We start from the raw sequence: 17940 nt of genomic DNA on the forward strand, positions 1-17940 counted from the left end.
TCTGGTATGTCTCCTAGCTTTTTGGCATATCCTTTTGACGGTAAGTATGTTACCGAAAATATAATAGAATAACGAATTGTATTGCTTCAGTATTTCAGTACAGAATATTCAGCGTGTCCTCTGCTAAGCTAGGAGAGCCATACTTATACTGAGTCCCTAACGGTAACATCATAATGAGGCATAATGAGGAGCTGAGCATTCATTTCTCTTTCTTCAGTGCGCGTAGTAAATGACCTGTAGTAATGCTTCCACCCGTTGGAATTCTGTCTGTTGGAGTCTTTTACCGTTGTTCTCTCTGTTGCACCCGGGTCAGATATTTGTTGGTGGTTCGAATCGGGTGCTTGACCCATTACTCAGTCTCTTCCTATATAATGCTTCTAAATTTCCAGCAACTATACACTTGTGGAAGAACAAACATCTTTTCCTTTTGTTTTCTTCAATTCCGGATTTCCACTGGACGATGGGGAGCTTAGCAAGTGAGATATGTTTATACACGAAGTCGTCACCGCCCAATTCATTCCATCTCCTACAGCTTAATCTGGCATTGAGGAGATCATCCCATGAATGCGCAGAAACCCTTGCAAGAATCTCGACGACCAATTCTTGAGGAAGCGAATGAATAGAAGACGGAACAATATTATTAGTTGTTTTGGCGGCGGCAGTTCTCCTCCTCTTCCTTCTACGGCGTCCTCCCTGGGAATAGGATTAGGAAACAGTAGGAATAGGAAACAAATTAAGGAAGCTGAGCTGGATTTCTAATTTCGTTTAGGAAACAATATAATGCTTCCAAATTAATTGTTTGTTGCTGTTAGGTCATGGCACGCGGTGCATGTATTCAGCTTCTTTAATTTATTTGAAGTTCCCAGCCCTAATGTATTCAAATTCTGAGCTAATGATTTCCATTCCTATTTATTTCCTAATCCTATTCCCAAGGAGGACGCCGCAGAAGGAAGATGAGGAGAACCGACGCAGCCAAAACAACTAATAATGTTATTCCGTCTTCTATTCATTCTCTTTCTCAAGAATTGGTCGTCGAGATTCTTGCAAGGGTCTCTGCTCATTCATGGGATGATCTCCTCAATGCCAGATTAAGCTGTAGGAGATGGAATGAATTGGGCGGTGACGACTTCGTATATAAACATATATCACTTGCTAAGCTCCCCATCGTCTAGTGGAAACCATAAATTGAAGAAAACAAAAAGAAAAGATGTTTGTTCTTCCACAAGTGTATAGTTGCTAGAAATTTAGAAGCATTATATAGGAATGGACTGAGTAATGGGTCAAGCACTCGACCCGAACCACCAACAAATACCTAACCCGAGTGCAACAGAGAGAACAACGGTAAAATACTCCAACGGACAGAATTCCAACGGGTGGAAACATTATTGCAGGTCATTTACTGCGCGCATTGAAGAAAGAGAAATGAATGCTCCTCAGCTCCTCATTATGATGTTACCGTTAGGGACTCAGTATAAGTAGAGCTCTCCTACCTTAGGAGAGGACACGCTGAATATTCTGTACTGAAATACTGAAGCAATACAATTCGTTATTCTTTTATTATATTTCCGGTAACATACTTACCGCCGCCTTCGATTCCATTGTCTTTTTATTTGTCATATTGGATTGAACCCTAAGGGCATCCACAACTCTTCTTCCATGATCTCCCTTTATGTGGCCCTTTAATTGAAACGACATCGTTTTCATCTTCATATTTAAACGGATTTTGCAGTTTAATTTTCTCATTTTCTATGTATCTACACATCTACTAATCTATTTCAAGTACACAATTCATACTCTTAATATACACAATTCCATAACACAAGACACAAAAGTTATTTGGGTTAGGGTTAGTTATTTGGGTTGGGTTGGATTTTGTTTTTTTGTTTTTTGTTTTTTGTTTTTTGTTGTTTTTTTTTTTTTTTTTTAAAGTTTTGAGCCGAGTTTTGGCCATATGAAGAAGGACTTTGATTTTAAAGGTTAAATAAATGGGCCGAATAATTAAGTTGATTGTTATTGCAGGTAATTTATATCCTACACTACGGCGCGTGTTGCACTATGCGCCCAGATGCAAAACGAGGTCATTTTAATTTTTTTTTTTCCGAAATTTCCCGCCCCAGTGAATGGCAGTAGTTTTTTCTTTAAAAAAAATCCGCTATTCAAGAATGTACATAATGTTATACTAGAATACACATAATTGTATACATGAATGTACATAATTATATAACAAAATATACATACTCTTTTTAAAAGATAATACACATAATCTAACATAATACATAATAAACATAAACTTTTAACATAATACACACAAATTTTTTGATTCGGATGTACATAATTGTATAAAAAGAATGTACATAATTGTATAAAAAATGTACATAACTGTATGAACCAATACACATAACTGTATGAACAAATACACATAACTGTGTGAACAAATACACATAATCCCAGGAACTTCCTACCGCACCTCCCAAAACGACGTCGTTTTGGGAGGCGCGCGGCGCACAGTGCTATGTGCGCCGTGGTGTAGGGTATAAAGACTGGTTATATTTGATAAACAATATTTATGCTGTGGAACTGTGTTCATAATGCGCATGGTGAACACGAGATAGATTCATAATTTCTAAACTTTAGATTTATAACATTTATATTGTAGATTCATAATTTCTAGATTCATAATTTCTATACTGTAGATTCATAATTTCTGTACTCCGAAGACGAAATAATGCGATTGCGAAGAGAGAAACGTCGTTAACAACAAATGAAAAATAAAAAAAAATTATGAATCTACAGCATAGAAATTATAGATCTACCCCTGTGTTCACCATGCGCATGATGAAAACGTTTCCACAGCATAATTTGCGTTTGATAAATTAGCCAATTATTATTGCATGGTCCACATAATTGTATGGACCATAAATAAAAAATATATTCTTAATATACTAAGGGTACATTATTTATGTACGTAATGTACATTTTTTGAAAGTACATTTTTAATATACTAAGGGTACATTATTTTATATAATATACTTTCAGTACAAAAAGAATGTACCTTTAGTACAAAAATAATGTACTTTTAATATATTAAAAATGTAGTTGGTATTCATGGTCCACACAATAATTTGCCTAAATTAGCTGGGTTTAACTACATAAATTTACACATGTAATTATTCTTTTTGTTTTTCTTTTAAATTTTATATTTATATAAGATATAATTTATGTAATTATTTTTCCATCTAATTTTTTAGTTTTATATTTATAATAATTTACAAATTGTGAGGCATGCTGGATTTTTTAAAGAAATTAGTATTTAATCATGGATAGTTATATATATATATATATATATATATATATATATATATATATATATATATAGAGGAGTGATCACATATGGCATATACATTAGGTGTGGCAGTGTGGTCAAATAAGAGCCGTCTGATCATTTCAATCCAACGGACAAGATTATAATTTTATGGCGCGCCTATTTATCTATAGCGTAGCAGAGAGGGGTAGATCTGTCATTTCATTCTATTCAAACACTGTGTGAAGCTTCCTTCTACAAGTCATATCGATTCATAATCCCAAAGCACAAGAGAACCGCTCCACTTCTCTCACTCTCTCGGCGACGACGTACTCTCCTTACTCCACGAAAGACGGCGAATAATGGTGAAAAAGGGCAAGGAACCGGCGCGCATGGGTATGAACTCACTGCATTCTGTAATATATACTCGAAATAGACCTTTTTGTGTGTTTTAATTGATGATCGGTGTATACTAAATAGGTAATTAGAGTATTTTCAGTGCCCTACATGCTTCCACTCGTCCATATCGTTTTTGTTCTGTGCATTGTCAATGGCATCGTGTAATATATTTCAATAAATACTGGTGTAATGGTGTATTTTTTCATTGTGCTTGTGTGTTGACTGTAGTGTACATTTCAATACCTACTGGTGTATTCTGACATACCTCAGTTGAGTATTGTAACCAACATTGTTGTGTGTTTTTCTTTGATATTGGTGTATTTTTTCGTTGTGCTTGTGTGTTGACTGTAGTGTACATTTCAATACCTACTGGTGTATTCTGACATACCTCAGTTGAGTATTGTAACCAACATTGTTGTGTGTTTTTCTTTGATATTGGTGTATTTTTTGATTGTGCTTGTGTGTTGACTGTAGTGTACATTTCAATACCTACTGGTGTATTCTGACCTACCTAAGTTGAGTATGGTAACTAAAATTGTTGTGTGTTTTATTTTGATATTGGTGTATATTTCACTAAGTAATAGTGTATATTTCACTAAGTAATAGTGTATTCTGGACTACATCACTTGAATATAATAAAAAACGTTGTTGTGTGTTTTAGTTTTATATTGGTGTATTATTTCTTGTGTTTGTGTTGTTGATTGTAGTGTATATTTCAATAAGTAATAGTGTATTCTGGACTGCATCACTTGAATAGAGTGAAAAACATTGTTGTGTGTTTTAGTTTGATATTGGTGTATTTTTCAACATTGAGCTTATATCATGCAGACACCAAGAGGAAAACATTAGAACTAGAAGATCCCCCGGCAGCAAAACAAATAAGGAGGCAACAAGCCCTTGACTTCATTGATAGAATCGAGGTTGAGCTGCAAAATGAAGATTCCGAGCAACAAAATCAAGATGAGTCCAGCTCAAATGATGAGGAAGATGTACTGGATGTTGAAGACAAAGAAGCCGGCCTGAAGATACGACCCCTTCCCACCCAATTAATGAACCCAATTGCAGACCTAACTGATCCCCAACGCAGAAGTGTAGAAGATATTGGACTAGGGAGACTTCTTGACCTGAATATTACCAATGTCCCAAGGAAGTTGGGGCTCTGGCTTGTTCAAAACTATGACGCTAGGAGCAACACGTTAAACCTGCCAACTGGTGAACGACTACCCATCACAGAACATGATGTTGCTGCCACAATGGGGCTGCCGATGGGAGGCATTGAAATTGTTAAAAGGGCATCCAAGGAAGTGTCTACACTATTGGCTGGCTGGAGAGCAATGTTTGGAAAGACTAACGGCCACATCACCCCCCATATTATGTCTGAGCATATGTTGAGACTAAATGCTCCTGATCCTTGGTTCAAAAGGCAGTTTGCACTGCTTGTAATGAGTGTATTGGTTGAGCCCCAAGTCAATGGTTATGTCAACCAAAGCTACATTGATAACTTCCAAAATGTTGACAACATCAAGAATCTAAATTGGTGTAGAATGCTCATCAATTCGCTCATCACCAGCAAGCAGTCATGGCTGGACAGTGTTGATGGGAGATACGGAGGACCAATTATTTTCCTGATGGTAAATATACTACCAGCAAGATGCATCTAATTTATTACCCACCGATCAATTAATACTCTAAAATGCAAAATGCAGATATTCTATGTTGACCGTGTGGTGCTCTACCGGAGGACAGTCCCAAGAAGCTTCCCTGCCATGAAGAGCTGGACATTTAAGCTGCTCCGTCAACGAGAACAAGCAGAGATAAAATCTGGTGGCTTTGGATATGGCCGTCTTGAAGATGCCTTGCCATTGGACAGCACACCGTTCAAAGAAGGAAGTCCCCCCCCCCCCCCCCCCCCCCCCCCCCATTGATACAATCTGATGTTCGACCCCAACCACTGGCTATTGAAAGTAATGCACCACTTCCCACTGCGTTACAGGTAAAACAGACCACTTGAGTCACATTCATGGTGTACTCCCTTATATCTCTTTTACTGTTTTTAAACCTATTGACTGTTGTGCATCTTACAATGCGGTACCTTAATCAGTTTGTGTGAATAAGATAATGTACTATAATGGTGTGCTTCTTAATAGTATTTAGTGCATATTTTGATATACATTGGTGTGTTTTATTATATCCTTGATGTGTATATGCAGGAGTTTGTTGATGAGATTACTAGCAACACAAGGACAATTGCAACAAGTTTGCTGAGAATATCCAGACTGATTGAAAATGCACCTGCTGCTGTTTTGGAACATCATACATTCAAGCAAGTTTTTGAGTTTGCTAGACAAATGCTAGGATTCAAAGCACAGGAAGATGGACAAATGACATTTACCCAAAGCGAAGACGCCTACTGGAGTGACCCTGAGTTTCTGAAAGCAGTTGATGAGATTGTACGTGCGGTGAACAAAAGGAACTTCTTAAATGATATACCCTCTTTCAGCTTGGGATTGTCACAGGATGAACCAAACAAAAGCTGGGCAGATGTGAGTGAAATTGCACGTGACTACCAGGATGTTAACGAAGCTGATGAGCCTGCTGAAGTTCAATTGGGTGTGGATGATGATCAAGCAGCAAACAGACACCAAGAATGCCCTGAGACAGCTCAACAAGAACCCCTCTCTGACCACCATAAACAGGCCTTGCATGAGACTCACGCAGCTGACACTAATACTGAGGTAATAAACTATAATAAATCCAACATTAACACACTATAAAACCTGATGCTCTCACCTTTAAATATTACAGGTCACACCAGAATGCCAAGGGCAGCCAGCCCCTGCATCGAGTCCACCCCCCCCACCCCAACCAGCAGACAAGGGAAAAGGCCCAGCTAGAGTGCACAGCCCAATTGCACGAAGACCGATCACATACGTTCTTGACATTGACACACCATTATCTGCAACAGAGGAAGCTATCAGGCAGTGGGTGTTGGAAAGTCCTAATCCAAATCTGTAAGCACAACACATTCTAGAAACAATAGTGTGCTGTTTATAAATATTTGGTGCATTATATAATGATGTTGGTGTATAAATATCCTATGCACATTGATGTGCTATTCTATGTGATATTAGTGTATATTATGTTAACTATTGGTGTGTTTATACTAAATGATTAGTGACTGATTGTGTTTTATACCTAACATATTTCTTTTGTTTTCAATAGGACCCAAGAACTGTTCAAGTATGAAGGAAGGGTAATCCATTGGAAAGATATGCTGTCAATGAGGCCAGATTCACAGATCCCAGTCTCTATAATTGATGCTTGGGCAGCCATAATCAACATCCGTGAGTCAGAAAGAGGATGTACGAAGTTCATTGCTTCGTTATGGACAACAGTGAGTTGAACATATAAACCTAGCTTCAACTTTAACCAGCTTACAGTTCTAACAAAAATACCCTTACAATTTGCAGTTGTACACCGTTGTGGACCCACAGGGAGATGAGGACGTTAGATTTGCAAGATTCAAATCAAAGTACCTTGAAGACAAACTCATCGCTGGCGACGTTAGGTGGAACAGCATTCTATACGTAAGATGTTAATATACATTTGATGCATCCTACTGTTTATCTATTTGTGGTGCATTACCAAGATTCGTACTAATCCCCGTAAAAAACATATCTTTTTTCTATAACAGTTTTTGTTTCCAATTGTATCATGCAACCACTACTACCTGCTTTCCATTTGCCCACTAATGGAAAGATTTGACATTATTGACAACTCTTCTGTCACTGTGAAGAAAGAAAACAAGTATGGGACTGTGCTTGCAAATATGGTAACGCACTAAACCCTGTCTGATTACATATAATTACTGCACAACTACAACAAAAAATGCTCAGATTGTATTACTTGATGCAGCAAAAATTCTTGTCAAGGTTCTTGTCTGACCTGAAATCCTCATACAAGGCTGAGAAAGTGAACAAGGTGAAATCTAAGATAATGAAAATGCCTTGGAGAGATGCACACAACAAGGTAGATTGTGGGATCTTTCTCATGCGACATTTAGAGACTTTCCGAGGGCAGACATATGATCAGTGGCAGTGTGGACTTCAGAAGGACAACAAGGACCAGTTGAACAAGCTACGAGTTCGATACATGGCTGCCCTAATCATGTCAGACTTAAATGAACACAAACATAGAAACATTCAGCAGGCAGCAGAGTTCCGGCTTTGAGCATGACATTAATGTGGAAGAAAGACACTGTGAATATCTCTGACTTGACATGTTTTTTTGTGGTTTTTGATGACCAGCAGTTAATTTTTGTGATGCCAGACATCTAATCTGACAACTACATGTGCTCTTTTTGCGCTATAACAATGCACCATATGCTATAGTAAAACGCACCATGATATATTCTAACATGCACAAATATTTCTGTGTTATAAAACGTCTGCATACCTGTAAAATACACCAACCACACAAGTAAACACACACCATTGATATTTATTATAATCAATTTACATGATTCAGTATACACTATTCTGACTGTAATATACACTACATTCAAAACCATAATACATGGTTGAATATATATAAATATGCACCACTATATGACTGAAAACGCACCACTGTCTATTATAAAATGCACAATACCAACCACACTCCAAAAAATCTGATTCTGTGTTATGAATCATCTGCATACCTTTAAATACACCAATCACACATATAAAACACACCACAATCACACATGTAATTCAGAATACACTATAAAATACACCAAATTGTGTGTCAAAACGGACCGTTATGTATTGTAAAACGCACAATTCCACAATGTCTACAAAATCCGAATTCTTTGTGTTATAAAATGTCTACACAACTGTAAAAACATCAAATTCCACAATACAAACCAACTAAGAAAACAACACAAAACTCTAGCCATTTAATGGGCACGTCCTACTATTATGGCCATATTCATCACAAGTATGACATTTCCTTGATTGCTTTACGCACTTATTCACAGCTTTCTCCCTTGCACTCTTCATCTGCTTCCCGCCGCCCTTGTTCTTAGCTTTAATTGGATCACGCACCTCCACTGTTGACCCCTGAGACACATCACCACAAAATGATTTAATCACACTTTCTTTGCTGCTACCAGCTACCCCATTGTTATCCTCACACCCATCTTTGATAAAGAACTCCCTTTGCTCACAAATAACACGTCTTAGTTTTTCCAACCGTTCTACATTACCATCAGCCAATCCCACGCAAGCATAAATTTCAGACCACATTAGATTAGTAAGCACCCTAACATTGTCCACTTTAGCCGATTGGTCAACAACCGTATCATCAATATCAAATATTGGCTTCAAACTAGCACCTTTTGTCCACCGAGACACCAAATACATAGAAGGAATTCTCTCAAGTCCATGATCTTTAAACACAAAAAAAATATGCCTACACACCAACCCCATCCGCTCAAACATCTTGCATGAACATATAGCACTACAGTCAGCCAACAAAAACTCCACAGACCATGCCTTCTTGTCACCATCTTTTATCCCATAGCACACCTTACCCTCGCACTCACACAAAGACACCACTCGACAAGAAAAACAACCTTCACAAATCTCTACTTGCACATCATAAAATACAGAAATGGTATAGACATCCATTGCATGTTTCTCCAGCGCCAATGGAGTCTTCAAAACAGGAAAGCATGATTCAGAGTCAGCAGTCAATTTTGCTTGGGCATGTCGTTGTGCACTAATAGCACTATCAAAATGCACCAAAAACTCAACCAAACTGGAATGACCATTGGAGAAACTGCCAAAAAAACTATTTTGAGACTCTGATCGAGATGTTGTCCTAACAAATCCCGACATAAACTCATCATGAAAGTATGGAGATGCCCAAAATGTACGAGACTCAAACAAGTAACGAAACCAACCATTATCACCCAAACCATATTCCTCTATAATACGACTCCATAAATCCTCAAAAGTTTTGGAATCTATAGATTTGTTCCAAACAATGCCATTCAACTTCCTCCTAAACACCTCGTCCTTAGCTAAAACCGGTCCAACCTTCTCGCCAACCTTGCACATTATATGCCACATGCAGAATCTATGTTTTGATGTACCAAACACACGAGCAACTGCAATCTTGATAGCTGGATCTTGGTCAGTAACGACACAAATAGGTTCATGACGCATGGTTTTCTTAAATCTCTCCAAAAGCCAAACATATGAGTCTACGTCTTCCCTCGTAAGTAAACCAGCACCAAATGTGATGGATCTCTTATGGTTATCAATTCCAGTAAATGGGACAAACACCAAATTATACCTACATAATGCACAACCCAATAACTACTGAATATACTAAATATAACAAAACACACTATTTGAAATCAAAATATGCACCAATATATTATACATAATACACAATAACTATAAATTACTAACCTGTTAGATCGGTATGTAGCATCGAATAAAACAACATCACCAAACAATGCAAAGTTCTTCCTTGATACTGCATCTGCCCAAAAAACCCTTGTAAGCTGATCAACATCATCAACGTCATATTCAAACTCGAAAGCCTCACACAATTCACGCCTTTTAAAAAGCGTATCTATGAATAGTTGAGCATCACCATTCAATATGTATGCCATCAAATCACGCTTGAAATTCTTAAAATCCACCCCAGTAGCCCCAACATTGGAATACTCACCAACAATCTCCTTAAACAGCTTATACGATCGAACATACCCAATATTTGCCCGAACACAACTTGCAATGAACATTTGATGGCCAGTATCAAGACTACGATTCACCTTTAAAAACTGCTTAGCAATAATTGAACACATCACATGAGTGTGTCGTTCCTCCAAAAAATGCACAACAAACAGTCCATTAAACTTACGCTTAAACACCACTCTAGTCTTGCAGCCAACCCTATTTGTCACCCTCCGTCTCTTCACAACAATAGGCTTACCATCACCAACACACGTAGATTGAGTACTATAAATACTCTGTTTAAACCCCTCTCGGCTACAAAATACCTGTCTCTCCACAACAACACCATCCCTCCTCCTCCGAATTGTACCCTTTCTACAATCAAAACCAACATACCCAGCATACTGTTTATAAAAAACAATAGCACAATCCAATGAATCAAACGTTTGCCCCACCATAGGCTTCAAACTATCAGTGCAAACTGGACGCCAATACTTAGTCAACCCAGGAGACGTTTCCAAAACACATGCATTGTCTTCCGCCTCAACATCAGTCAAACAGTGTTCACTGGCACCCTGACCACTAGTCTCTACAGCAACATCAGTTGAATTCCCTTCATCACACTGACTCCCACTTCCTTCTACGCAACCATCAATATGACCACCATCAGTGGAATGCTCTGTATTGCATACACCACCACTGCCTTCTACACCGGCATCAATTGACGTATCTTTATCACAAACGAAGCCCACCGGGTCCATAATAATAGCTGCACACCATGTATATATAATAACACACTAAAATAACCAATGCATGACATTTGGTAACTACAAAACACATAAAATACTATACTACTTAATATGCACCACAATCATGCAACTTTCACACTATATTAACACAATAACACACAACATCGTAACAACAACAGTGACTTATCTCACCACCAGAAAAATATCAAACCAGATAAAAAAACGCTATACTACATTAATATGCACCACGATGATTCAAATTTCGCACTGTATTCACGCATTAACGCACAACGTCGTACAGCAACATCGACTTATCTCACCCCCAAGAACAATATCAATCCATATAAAACCGATATAACACATCCATGACATAACAAACGGATATTATTATGATCAAAATAAAACTACAAACGTCAATACATCAATACATACCATTCTCCATCGCACAAACTGCCCGGTATACTCAGATTGCCCTACCAACTGATCTCCGGCGACCTTCTCCGATTTGCGAACCGATCGCGATCTTGAACTTCCCGAAATTGCGATGTGATCGCTATCTTGATCTTCTCTTCACCAAGTTGCCGATTCTCTCTGAGTTTACATATATAGAACAGAATAGAATAGAAATTACCTTATATACATTCCCGTAACCATGTAAATGAAATTACATAACTACCCCCACTTACCAAAACGCGAACAACTCTTCCTTATTTTTGAAAATACGCCTCTGCCGTTAGATTGCCTTGATCCAACGGTTCAAATATAACCACACTGCCACACCTAACTACACTGCCACATTTGAGCATTATTCTATATATATATATATATATATATATATATATATATATATATATATATATATATATATATATATATATATATATATATATATATATATATATATATATATATATATATATATATATATATATATATATATATATATCTTTTCTAAAGAAAAATTTTATAATTTTAATTAATTTTTTAATAATTTGTAAAGAAATTTTTAATAATTTATAATTTTGATTTTTTTTATGTTACTGATTAACTTTTTATAATCAAAATAACGATTGATATGAGACCATAATATTATACTTAAATTTTTTATACAGTGTATCGCACGGGTAAAATACTAGTAACATTTTAATACAAGAATCATATATTTCACTAACTCATTCACCCTTTTTTAGCAAAAAATAAAAAATAAAAATAAAAATATAATAATTATTGTTTAGCCATTAGCCAAAAAAGGGACAACACACGATGATGAATAATGAATTGATGACTATTGATTCCAGGAATCTACCTAAGCCGGGTCTTCGTCTTAAAAGTCAACTTTGAATTACATTAAATTTTATTTTTCTCCAAATTTAGGGAAACAAACAAATTAAAATAATTTTTTTAAAAAAAAATTAAATTGCATGAAAAACTGAAAATTATTGTGTTAGTAATTACTGTTTGAAATTAAAGAATTATTACTGTTTGAATGCTACTGACTCTATTACAATTTAGTATCAGTTCATAAACTACTTTATCAACATACTGAAGCATAAAGAGTCAATGCCGCCTCCACTGAAACATGAATTTCAAAGAACATTGCTCATTTAATTTGTTCTCTCCCTCATCTCTCTCTCTCTATATATATATACGACTTCTCTTTCTTTGTTTCTGTTAAACATCTTTCTCACCTTTTTTTATAAAAGAGGGAGGAGTAAAACCAGGATTAATAACTAATCCTCACAATATTTGTGCCGCCCAAGAGACCAAGTTCATCTTCTCTTAAGGCTTCAAGAGCTGTTCCAGGGGGGTGCTCAAACCAACGGAAGGCTTCATTATGCTCATGAGCTTTCTTAGCCAGAATGTCGGCCACCTTGTTCTTCTCACGTGGTGCATAAATGAATGCAACCTCCCAGTGTCTTCTCTTTGCCTCTCTGCATTTCTCAATGAGGTTAGAAGCAGGGCCTCCATAATCGTTGCAGTTGTTGAGGATGGAAGTTGCCTTCGCACAATCTGACTCAATGACCAACTTCCGGAATCCCATCTCCCATGCTTTTTCCATTCCAGTATAGATTCCCCAACACTCGGCTTCCATGGCGCTGCAAGCACCAATCGCACCTTTCTTTGTTTCTGTTAAACATCTTTCTCACCTTTCACACCCTATATCCAGTACACCAAATTGGCGCCAAGAAATAAGCTAAGAAGATTGAAGATTAAAACTAACATCACAGAAATATGAAGTTTTCTTGCCCAGTTTTGAAGTGTTTCGGCTCTGCATCAGAAAGGTCAGAGGAGAGAGAAAGCCGACATGGTAAACACACACTTCAAATTAGAACTCCCTTTTGTTAATTTCTGTCTGGTTTTTGAAGCAAATGAGGTTTTAATGTCTGGGTACGAAACAGGAGAAGGAAACGGGGAGAGTTTCGGATATTTTCATACGAGGAGCTGAGATCTGCGACTCAAGGGTTCAGATCATACTGCAAGATTGAGGAGGGGGGATTTGGCATTGTGTACAAGGTGATTGAGACACGGTTTTCATCATTATTATTTATTAATTCATTATCCACTTGCAGGTTGGAGCAATTTTATAATGTTTCTCCATAGAACACGGATGATGATTGACAGACAACCTTGATTTTCTGGGTTTTTGTCATCTGCAGGGTCGACTTTTTCAGCAAATGCTAACCCTGTACCAGTGTACCACATTCTGTTAATTAACATAGACAATAAGTTGTACTCAAAAACTAAAAACAAATATAAAGGGAATACATTTCAGTCAACATATTGCATCAGATTGTTCACTGGCTCAAAATTCAGCTCACCTCAGTAGTTATACACAGCCTTATTTACTTACCTACTATAATTGTTGAATAATAAGCCTATCATATCTCTCAAGAGGGTGAAATGAACCATTATCCATTTTTTCCTACACTGGAGAAAGGTTTTAGCTAATATTTTACAGATTATTACTTAAGCTTGTTAACAGAGGAAATCTCGTGCCAAAAAGTAATAAATTTTCACTAATAAAGTGGCAATACCAAAATGCAGTCATATAACTGTAATATAAACACATCAAGTCCAAACACTTTTAGTATGTGACTAGTCATAACAACAACAAAGGCATAGATAAAGACCACCCTCTTCCTCTTTGATCCTAAAATCTGAATCACAGTTACCAGTACTACTGCTATTTACCAATCTTTTATCTGTATCTTAAGTATTCAACCTTTTAATGTGAGATTGGACAGAAATATTCCCCTTAAATGAAGCACTTGTTTGGATTGCACTGAGATTATTACAAATTTACAATACCTCACTACTTTGCAAGTAATGGATTTAGTTATCTATTTATTTTTTACTAAATCCTTCTGATTACAAAATTCATTATTAACAAAAAGCTGTCCTTTTATTGTATGTTTTGAATTAAAATCCCTACTTTTTGAACTATGTTGCCATGCCTACTTTTTGAAAAACCGACAATTGGTTTCGGTCAGTTATATGGGTTACCAAAAACCCTAAAGATTAACAAATTATCTGTTGACTCAAAGTGTTTTGTCAAAGTTATGTGCAAAAGGAATACCAGATCTATAAAGGAATACCAAGCCTAAGAGGAGTAGTTATTGAAGAGTACTAGTTCTAAAGGGAATTGTTATTGAAGTGTTTAGTTCTAGTCTGATTAGGAATAGCTTTATTATTCACGAATCTGTTAGGAATAGCTACTATAAATAGGGGTTGTCCTTTCTTGTAAAACTCAAGCATTCAACATTAATCTGGTGAGGTACGAGAGTCTTTGAGAATAGGATACTAAATTTCCCTAGAAAGTAGTACATGTGTTTAGGTTTCAATAGTTTGGTAGGAAAGATCATTCTATTGTGTAATCTCAGGTTCCAAACAGTGTACTTTAAATATTGAGCTTTTAGTGGATTTAGGCAAGTTCTCAAATTGAGAAGTGCCTCGCAGATTAGGGTTGTTTGCCCGAACTGCGTTACAGATCGTTTGTGTTACAACGTCAGTTTCAACATCATTGTGTGCTGCTGTTATGTTTTCGGGTGAAAGCACGCGTCAAAGGGCGAGTAGGGTTATTGGGGTTGTCTATGTTGAGAGATAAATATAAGGAACAAAGATAATAGGAACGTTTTGAGAGTTTTCCCACCTCTTGATTTTAACTTAACTTCTTTCTTGCTTGTCCTTTTATTAGAATGAAAATCCCCTTTATATAAGAGGGTTACAAAGACTAGTAAAACATAAAAAGGAAAGGAAGACTAGCAAAAACATAAAAAGGAAAGGAGAATCACTAAAGATCCTTACCCTAATTATTTGCTATCTCTAAAGGAAATAAATCAATTCTAATAGTAAAGATAATAAATCAGTTATAATAATAAAGATATTCCCTTAATCATCATATCATTACTCCCCTCTTGGACATCAAGCTTGTCCTCAAGCTTGAAATCTAGAAAAGTGGGAATTGATTAGTCTGGGGTCGTTGCGTCAATTGGCTCATCGTCCCCTTCGCCATTAAAGCCAAGCATGTATAGTTGTTGTTTGCAACGATGGCCCTTTACCCATGGTTCATCACAATTATAGCAGAGGCCACGCTTTTGGCGCTCTATCATTTCTGTCGGGGAGAGTTTATGGAACTGAGGGCGTGATTGTGGCTGTTGGTGCACTGTTATGGCGCAACTAGGGGGTGTTTGGGATGGGAAAGTTTGTCGGGGAGGTGCATTGTGAAGCAGGAGGCCTTTACGAGCATAATCTCGTGCTATGTTAATGGCCTCATCAAGAGAAACTGGCCGCATCCTTTCAACATCTATACGTAGAACCTCATCAAGGCCGGCTGTGAACAGATTGACTTGTTGAGAATAAAGGACGTTGTCAGCTCTAGCGAGGAGGGTCTGGAAATCATCTATGAATTCGTCTAAATCCCGACCATGTTGTTTGAGGTTTGCCAGTTCACCTAACGGGTTGATGCTCCGGGGTGGTCCAAAACGGAGGGTGCATGCACCTTTGAATTGATTCCAAGAAAATTGTTGACCATCCTGCATGCGACGTTTGTACCACAGTTGGGCGCTATCGAACAGATAATACGCTGCTGTGGTAACCTTCTCATGATCAGAATGCGGTGATTTATCAAAGAACAACTCACAGCGATGGAGCCAAACAAGAGGGTCCCCTTTGCCATCAAAAGTGGGGAACTCCAATCTGGTGAATCGTGTAGCCGGAATGGGAGCAGCTGGCTGCGGCAGTGCAGTCTCCGGAGTGGCTTGGTTGCCATGAGAGGCTGCCACAGTTGTGGAAGTGGTGGCCTGCGATGTGAAGAAAGAGTGCACCATCTGGGAGAGATTGGTTACTGTTTCGGTTAGAGAGTCCACAGCTGCAGGAAGGTGTTCCAGTTTTTCGATGGATGCCTGGATAGCTCGGACCTCGTCCTGGAGTTTCTTGATATCGCCCATATTGACGCCCGGCAACGGAACCAAAATGTTATGTTTTCGGGTGAAAGCACGCGTCAAAGGGCGAGTAGGGTTATTGGGGTTGTCTATGTTGAGAGATAAATATAAGGAACAAAGATAATAGGAACGTTTTGAGAGTTTTCCCACCTCTTGATTTTAACTTAACTTCTTTCTTGCTTGTCCTTTTATTAGAATGAAAATCCCCTTTATATAAGAGGGTTACAAAGACTAGTAAAACATAAAAAGGAAAGGAAGACTAGCAAAAACATAAAAAGGAAAGGAGAATCACTAAAGATCCTTACCCTAATTATTTGCTATCTCTAAAGGAAATAAATCAATTCTAATAGTAAAGATAATAAATCAGTTATAATAATAAAGATATTCCCTTAATCATCATATCAGCTGCGCTAATATATATTTAAATTGGTATCAGAGCCAAACTGCTTAAGTTATTAGCAGGATCCTAATGGAGTTTCCCAGAGAAGGACTGTCAAACACTAGGCCACCTGCCCTCATTGGCACGAATTTTTCCTACTGGAAAGCCAGAATGCAAATATACATCTTGGCACAAGGAGAAGGTGTCTGGAATGCTATAGAAAACGAATGGAAAACTCCCGTTGATGATAAAGGAAACATAAAACCTAAAATTGACTGGAGTGAAGAAGAAAAAACAGAATATAACTTCAACTCGAAGGCAATGAATGCAATCTATGGAGCTGTGAGCGAAGATACCTTCAAACTGATTGCCTCTACTCGCATAGCCAAAATTGCGTGGAGTATATTGTGCGATCATCATGAGGGAAACACAACTGTAAGACAATCTAAGCTTCAGATGATACAAACTGAATTTGAAAACCTGAAAATGGAAGAGGAAGAAAGCATCACCCAATTCAGTGCCAGAGTTTTAAGTATATCCGGAGATGCATTCAACTTAGGCGAACCTATACCCGAAACATAGGATCGTCAAAAAGGTACTACGCTCACTACCCGGAAGATTCCAAATGAAAGTCACCGCTATTCAAGAACATAAAGATCTAAACACCTACAAACTGAGTGATCTAATGGGAAATCTTCAAACATATGAGCTTGAGATACTGCAAAAAGGGAAAGATAATGACAAAGGAATTGCGTTCCAATCAAAGCAGAAAGGAAGTCCAGAAATTGATACTGAAACCATGGAACAATCAATTGCTCTCCTAACAAAGAATTTCAACAGAGTTCTCAAACAATTTAACAAATTTAGAAACAAAAGTGCTTCAATCAATCAAGGGGACTTCCCAACTGGACAAAATCAATCTATTTCAAAAAGAAGAGACAGT

At 37.4% G+C, this 17940-nt stretch overlaps 3 protein-coding genes across 3 annotated transcripts in view; all 3 read right to left on the reverse strand.

Annotated features, from left to right (window-relative positions):
- Window positions 1–8628: 8628 nt before the first annotated feature.
- On the reverse strand, window positions 8629–9909 carry LOC109190613 (protein FAR1-RELATED SEQUENCE 5-like). The gene has a single exon (XM_019341140.1). It carries the CDS (start codon window positions 9907–9909, stop codon window positions 8629–8631), a length of 1281 nt encoding a protein of 426 aa, XP_019196685.1.
- Window positions 9910–12900: 2991 nt separating this feature from the next.
- LOC109190620 lies at window positions 12901–13269 on the reverse strand. The gene has a single exon (XM_019341151.1). It carries the CDS (start codon window positions 13267–13269, stop codon window positions 12901–12903), a length of 369 nt encoding a protein of 122 aa, XP_019196696.1.
- A 192-nt stretch (window positions 13270–13461) lies between these two features.
- Window positions 13462–17940, reverse strand: part of LOC109190628 — a 38290-nt gene continuing 33811 nt past the window's right edge. Inside the window, exons 5-6 of the mRNA XM_019341163.1 lie at window positions 14029–14100; window positions 13462–13861 (exon numbers count right to left, since the gene is read on the reverse strand). Of these exons, the coding sequence (XP_019196708.1) occupies window positions 13846–13861; window positions 14029–14100 (88 nt within the window). The 3' untranslated portion in view covers window positions 13462–13845. The remainder of the gene's footprint in view (window positions 13862–14028; window positions 14101–17940) is intronic.

The sequence above is a fragment of the Ipomoea nil genome, unplaced genomic scaffold (assembly GCF_001879475.1).
Source record: "Ipomoea nil cultivar Tokyo-kokei standard unplaced genomic scaffold, Asagao_1.1 scaffold0202, whole genome shotgun sequence".
Taxonomy (NCBI): domain Eukaryota; kingdom Viridiplantae; phylum Streptophyta; class Magnoliopsida; order Solanales; family Convolvulaceae; genus Ipomoea; species Ipomoea nil.